Raw genomic sequence first — 7493 nt, 5'->3', positions numbered from 1 at the left:
TGCAAATTAGGTGGATTGGCCATGCTAAGATTGTCTATTGTATGCAGGCAAGTGGGTTAGCCATGGGAAAGTCAGGGATAGGGTGGGTTGCTCTTCAGAGGGGTGGTATGGGCTGAATGGCCATCTTCCACACTGTCAGGATTTTTTCCTATTCTAATTCACGTGGTTAGTGGGCAGCCTGGATTACATGCTTTCAATTAAACAAATAAACCAATTAGCTAATTGACAGCCTTTTACAGGGGCACTGTGGCAAAATCAAAAACCTTCAAAGTGAACTTGTTAAATGTCCACTCACATATCATTTTTGTGGGGTTAGTTGATGCCCTACAGTGCCCATCAGTCATGGAAGGGCTTAAGGATATTGATGGGCATTGTATATTCACTTTCCAGGGGTAGATGTAACCAGCAAAGAGAGACGAGCAGTCAAATCAAACAAACACTCCCATCCTGCCCCCATCCTTGATTACATTTGCAGATGATAAAATGCAAGTAAAAGGAAAAGTGTATCTAATGCAATCTAATAAAAAGACTGGTCAAGAGTAAGCAGTGCTGAAAAATGTGTTGCTGGAAAAGCACAGCAGGTCAGGCAGCATCAAAGGAGCAGGAGAATCGCTGTTTCAGGCATAAGCCCTTCTTCAGGAATGAGGAGGGTGTGCCAAGCAGGCTAAGATAAAAGGTAGGGAGGAGGGACTTGGGGGAGGGGCGTTGGGAATGCGATAGGTGGAAGAAGGTTAAGGTGACGGTGATAGGCCGGAGAGGGGTTGGGGGCGGAGAGGTCGGGAAGAAGATTGCAGGTCAAGAGGGCGGTGCTGAGTCCTAGGGTTGGGACTGAGAAAAGGTGGGGGGAGGGGAAATGAGGAAGGTGGAGTAAGCAGTACCAACTGAAGTTGCAGATTATGGATGATTCACTTTGCTTGGTTGGAAAGTATAATCTTTAGAGCCAAGAATGTGATGCTGGAAAAGCACAGCAGGTTAGGCAGCGTCCGAGGAGCAGGAAAATCGGTGTTTTAGGCAAAAGTCCTGCTGAAGGGCTTTTCCAGCATCACACTCTTGTCTCTAATCCCCAGCATCTGCAGTACTCACTTTTGCCTATTATAATCTTTAGTTTATCCTTTCTATTTACTGCCAAGGTTTTGTTTGAAATCATGTTTTGGAATTTTCTTTTCTATCTTTTATTATTTTAAATAAAGTCACACCATCATTTCTGCTCAAAAGAAGTCTAAATTTCTTTCATATTCCTCATTATTCAATTCAATAGCCAGTGGTCACATAGTTCTCAGTTTGGATAATTCAAACTACATTCAAGAACTGCATTTGTTGATCAGAGAATTCTATGGTTGAACATTCCACCAGCTGTACTTTATTAGTTTATTGTGTATATACAAGCTTCATCAACTTATAATGGCTACATTTCACTAAATTTGTGCAGACCTCCCATCTGAAATCCATTCTCACTTGCTCCTGACCCTCCTAAAAATGGTTTTTCGTAAATGCCATGGAGGCGACACCCAGTGTGTATCTGACATATTCTTTCATTACTGGTCTTGTAGGGCAGCGAACTGTATGTTATAACTTAGAGACTCAGAAATTAACTTTAAAGATTTTAGCAGATTAATATTTACTGTGTCTCTGTGGCTTTTTCCTGTTCTAGTCTTTATGGGTACATTTAAAACAACTGGCTTAATGCCCTCTGTTAAAGCTGCGACTGGAGCAATTTATATTAATATGCTTAGAGGTCTGCCCCTAATACCTCCAAATCTAATTGCTGAGCATGCATTCTAACTGCAAACCCATGCAGAAGTCTCATTGATCTTTCATGTTAAGGCCACTTGTCTGTTAGTTCATTTTGGAAATCCAGTTGGAACAGCAGTCGGACAGAACGAGGAAGTCTTGTTTGAAAAATATCACTGAAGATAATACCTGATCTAGCCCAGTTTCGCTCTAATTGACAGTGAAGATGGAGAAGGAGACATGATAATGGGTGGGTTTAAACATGTAAAGCCTTTTATTTTTATTGTTTCAATGGGGACCAACTATTTTTGCCAAAAGCTGCAACACCAACTTATTTGAGGCTGGCCCCTGGAGACAAACTGTTTGCTCATTTGCAAAAACAAAGTAATCTTTGGACAGTGATTTCAAAAATCTTGGATACAAACTGAGCTCTCAATGTTTCCAATCTACGGAAATCTCAGGAGAGCATCTGCAATGGAATCTTACAAAGTATGTGGTTACCAGGGAAACAAAGCATGACATTTGTAACAGTGCAAAAGCCAACTAAATATTGCTTTATAACAAAAAGTGGTTACGCGCTAATGTTCATTTGCACTCCTTGTTGTCTGAAAGAGATGTGACACAAGATAGTCTTTATATGATCCATCAATCAGATTGACGGCATTATTCTTTGCAAACCAGCAGTTGACCTGGTGTTGCCCATTGTAAATCCTTCTTTGCTTTTTCACCACAGGCACGAGGCGGTCTTTAATATGTAACACAATTGCTGACCCCTTGGACACCTCGCTTCCTTCTCTCCAGGCTTCTGTCTGATTGCGATGTCTTGCTGGTCTAGTTGTATTGGTTGTTGTTTCTATGATTTGCACAGCACTGTACAAGAACTGACCTGCAGGAGAAATATTGATAGAATAATGTCTGGTCCTGGAAAGAAATATGGAACAGTGCACAGAATTTAACCCATTAAAGATCAGGATATGTCAATTCGACTGGGGATGGGTTTCATCATTAAAAAAATGACACAAGGTGCAGAACCACCGACAGGTTTTGAAAGAGCATGAGAATTATAACATTCTTCATGCAATGCTCTCTCTTCTTTCTTGATCATGTTGATTCTGTAGTGGTGAAGTCTCTAAGCGTGCCTATCTCTCCTCTCGTGCCTCACTCAATTGGCAATGCTTCATATGTGATCCCACATGTTGTCATCAATGAGTGTCAGTCTCCTGTGTTCATAGGTCAGTAGTGGGGACACATTTTAGCGTAAACCAATACTGACCATGCCTAAAGCGTTTTAAATATTTTTAAGCAAAGGCCACTTGATAACAGGAACACTTTTAAGAGTGTTGTATAAATGCCCTACCTCAAACTTTATCCCATTCTATTTCAAATGGAATAAATGTTTTGGGAAGAACTGTCAAATTCTTTTAGATTAGATTCCCTACAGTGTGGAAACAGGCCCTTTGGCCCAACAAGTCAACATTGACCCTTCAAAGAGGGTCTTAACCCACCCCCTCTGACTCACGCACCTAACATTATGGACAATTTAGCATGGCCAATTCACCTGACTGGCACATCTTTGGATTATGGGAGGAAACCGAGCACCTGGAGGAAACCCACGCAGACACTGGGAGAATGTGCAAACTCCATACAGGCAGTTGCCTGAGGCTGGAATCGAACCTGGGACCCTAGTGCTGTAAGCAGCAATGCTAGCCACTGTGCCACCCTAAATACTGTCTGAGTTACTTCTTATTCTGGATCAGAACATATAAATATATTGTTGCACCTTAGATATTTAGCATATTTTTTGGGAAAACAAATTGTACTTTTTTTTGTCTGCAACTTCAGGTTAAAGTCTAGATTAGTCACTGATTTCTTCCATCTCAGACCATCAAGGCTGTAGATACAGGGTCCAGTGAAATTTTCAAGCCTCAGATCATGAATATTTGTTGGGACAGTATCAAAAGCAATGCGTCAACAATAGATGAATAGGTAAAGGTACAGGTCTGCCACCATTCTAATGTTAGAAGGATTTTTGAGGGGCTGCATGGTCCACTGCTGAACCTATATTTCTTACTGGCTCAAGATGAAAAGGTGAAAGATTTTATTCCTGATTTGAACACTGAAATGAAACATATTAGGTGGACAACTTAAGGGAAAGAGAGAGAAAAATGTCCGTTGGCTGGGCACTGTAAACCACAAAGTCACAGTCTCAGAATAAGTTGTCTGACATTCAGGAATGAGATGAGGTGAAATTTCTTCACTCAGAGCTGGAATCTTTGGAATTCTCCAATCCAGAGAGCTGTGGATATTCAGGCATTGAGAATATTTACAACTGATGTCAATAGATTTTTTTTAGGTGCTGAAGGACTAATGAGATTGTACAGGAAAGTTGGAGGTGAGTTAGAATTCCAGCACGTTAAATGGCAAAGCAGCCCTGACGGGCTGAATGGTCTACTCCAGATCCTTTTTCTTCAGCTCCTATGCAGTGAGATTGAATGGGTAAGGAGTGAGACAATGCCAAATGCCCAACTTCACCAGCGTGAGTTTCAAGAAATTTTGACTCTCGCTTATTATCTGCTATTGGCATATGTGAGAAGTATATTCCCCAACTAGCAGCAACTGAAGAACTACCATGATGAAAATAACCATATTTACCTGTATTCCAAGGAGTCATAGAGTCATAGAGATGTACAGTATGGAAACAGATCCTTCGGTCCAACCCGTAAACGATCAGATATCCCAACCCAATCTAGTCTCACCTGCCAGCACCCGGTCCATATCCCTCCAAACCCTTCCTATTCATATACCCATCCAAATGTCTCTTAAATGTTGCAATTATATCAGCCTCCACCACATCCTCTGGCAGTTCATTTCATACACGTACCACCCTCTGCGTGAAAAGGTTGCCCCTTAGGTCACTTTAATATCTTTTCTGCCCGCTTGAGGTTTAGAATTGAAGCAGATTGAGATGTAATAGATAGATCTTACCTCTGTTTACTGTCCCCAAGAAGGAAGTGCTCATCACTAACACTCGATGAAAGCCATGATGTGGAGGTGCCAGTGTTAGACTGGGATGGACAAAGTTGAAAGTCACACAACACCAGGTTATAGTCCAACAGGTTTATTTGGAAGTACTTCCAAGTACCCTGGTGTTTTGTGACTTTTAAATTTGATAAAAGGATTAACGCCTCCTCTTTTACCCCAAATTTAATTTGTGAATAAAGAGAAAATGGTTATAATCCTCAGCATTAGCATGAACCTAATGAACCCATAGGGTTTAGAAGCTTTCTTTCATTACTTCTGGCAGTAGTTATTAATGATGTGAAAGTAAACTTAAATGGGGGGTGCGTTCTTTCCCCTAAATTGTACTTTGTCTTAGCAGAAGTCTGCTGTGATTGAATGAGCTAATATTTAAAAGGTTCAGATTTCGCTCTTGCAGCTTGGTTTTCAACTGACCCCACTGCCTGCGCAGAACTCAATAAAACTTACCCAGTTTTCATTTATTACTGTGTACATAACATATCCTTAACTAGCTATTAGCTTACATGACTCATACAGTCACTCCCCCCGCCCCCACCCTTCGGAATCCTACAGATGTGAAAAGGCCAAATTTCTGCATGCTAGCAAGGACAGCTGTCCGTGGGAATTAAATAAAGCACTGAGTCTGTCAGTGATCTAATGAAATACCACACTCTATTATCTTCAATTCCACGTGTTTACAAAGTTAAGGCACAAATGAAGGTGAGAAAAAGCAAGCCGTCAGGATTAATATGTTGTAATAGCCTCTTTTGTGGGACCCACCGAAGCAATTCCTGAGCACCATTCTACACAGATGGTTGATTTCTGTCATCTCTAAAGGAGGAAGCTATAGTCGCATGGTGCAATGAGAAATTCAAAAACCTGAGCTAATGATCCAGCAGTACGAGTACACACCCACCACAGCAGCTGAGGGAATGTTGATTAAATCAATCTGGATTGAAAGGCTAGTATCTGAAAAGGTGACCATTAAACTCCAGAGTTGTTTCAAAAATCCATTTTGTTTTTTAATGTCCTTGAGTGAAGGAAGTCTGTTATCATTACCTGGACATATGTCTATGTGACTCCAGAACCGTAGCAATATTGTTCACTCTTACTTTCCCTCAGAAATCAGCTGTACTAAGAGGAAAGCTCACTACCACCTTCTTTAAAAAGTTCTTTATTTCATATCATCATATTCGTATCTACTTTTCCTTTGGGAAATAGTCAGGAAGTGTTGGAATGATGAGCTTTTTGTTATATTGTTGAGTTGCAACACAAAGGCACTTTCTGAGATCATTGGGTCCTGGAGCAGGACTTGAACTGAAAACCTATAGACCAGAGCTAGGGATGCTATTAACTATATCACAAGCTCTTTCCTCAAGTGAAATGATAGGAAAGCCAACATCCTTAAAACTAATAAAATGCAAACTACTGAACAATTTCTGTGATTTACCTATAGGTCTGTTAATTATAACTGATATGAGATAGTTTCTTATCGTGATATTTCAGTCCTTGGCCCCTAGTGCCCTGTCCCACTGTCCTAATATTTGCTCCAGGAACAGCACCTCATCTTTCAGTGAGACACTTTAACATCTCTGACTCAATACTGAATTCAACAATGTCAATTTTTTTTAGATTAGATTACCTACAGTGTGGAAACAGGCCATTCCTATTCCTTATTTTGTTTCCTTTCCTTCATTTGGTTTTCATTTCCTCCAATTAATAGTACACCTGGGAGGCAGTGGCATATCAGTAATGTCACTGGATTAGTAATCCAGAGTCCCAGGCCAAACCTCTGGGCCATGGGTTTGAATCCTACTGTGGCAGATGGTGAAATGTAAATTCAATTAAAATCTGGAACTGAAGAGCTGGTCTGATGACAGCCATGTAATTGCTGTAGATCGTTACAAAAGCCCATCTGGTTCTCGGCAAAGTAAATCTATTGGTTCATATGTGACTGCAGACCCACTTAATGTGGTTGACTTCCCTCTTGGGAGTTCTAGTCCAGGATTCTCTCAAGGTAAACCTGCAGATTGAGTCAGTAATTAAGAACACAAATGCAATGATGGCATTTATTTTGACAGGATTTGAATATAAAAGCAGGGATGTACTTTTGGGGTTTTATAAGGCTCTGGTTAGGCCACATTTGGAGTATTGTGCGCAGTTTTGGGCCCCATATCTCAGGAAGGATATACTGGTCCTGGAGTGTGTTCAGAGGGGATTCACGTGAATGGTCCCAGAAATAAATAGCATAACATACGAGGACTGTTTGAGGACTCTGGGCCTATACTCGATGGAGTTTAGAAGGATGAGGGGGCATCAAATTGGAACATCCAGAATACTGAATGGCCTGGACAGAGTGGGTGTTGGGAAGATATTTCTATTGGTAGGAGAGACTAGGACCTGAGGGTGCAACCTTCGAACGAAGGGAAGACATTTTAGAACATAGAAAAGGAGAAACTTCTTCAGCCAAAGAGTGGTGAATCTATGGAATTCACTGTCACAGAAGGTTGTGGAGGCCAGGTCATTGAGTATATTTAACACTGAGATAGATAGGTTCTTGATTGTAAAGGGGACCAAAGGTTACGGGGAGAAAGCAGCAGAATGGGGTTGAGTAACATATCAGCCATGATCGAATAGTGGAGCAGACCCAATGAGCTAAATGGCCTAATTTCTTCTCCAATGTCTTATGGTCTTATGATAATTAAGGATGGGTAACAAATGCTGGTCTAGTCAGCAATATCCAT

General features: G+C 41.0%; 1 protein-coding gene across 1 annotated transcript in view; it reads right to left on the bottom strand.

The window, feature by feature from the left end:
- Nucleotides 1-1956: 1956 nt before the first annotated feature.
- itih5 (inter-alpha-trypsin inhibitor heavy chain 5) overlaps nt 1957-7493 on the bottom strand; it is a 61886-nt gene continuing 56349 nt past the window's right edge. Inside the window, exon 13 of the mRNA XM_072563002.1 lies at nt 1957-2617. Within this exon, the coding sequence (XP_072419103.1) occupies nt 2310-2617 (308 nt within the window). The 3' untranslated portion in view covers nt 1957-2309. The remainder of the gene's footprint in view (nt 2618-7493) is intronic.

The sequence above is a fragment of the Chiloscyllium punctatum genome, chromosome 44 (assembly GCF_047496795.1).
Source record: "Chiloscyllium punctatum isolate Juve2018m chromosome 44, sChiPun1.3, whole genome shotgun sequence".
Lineage (NCBI taxonomy): Eukaryota > Metazoa > Chordata > Chondrichthyes > Orectolobiformes > Hemiscylliidae > Chiloscyllium > Chiloscyllium punctatum.
Note: the sequence above shows the minus strand (reverse complement) of the source record. Positions and strands in the feature narration are given on the sequence as shown.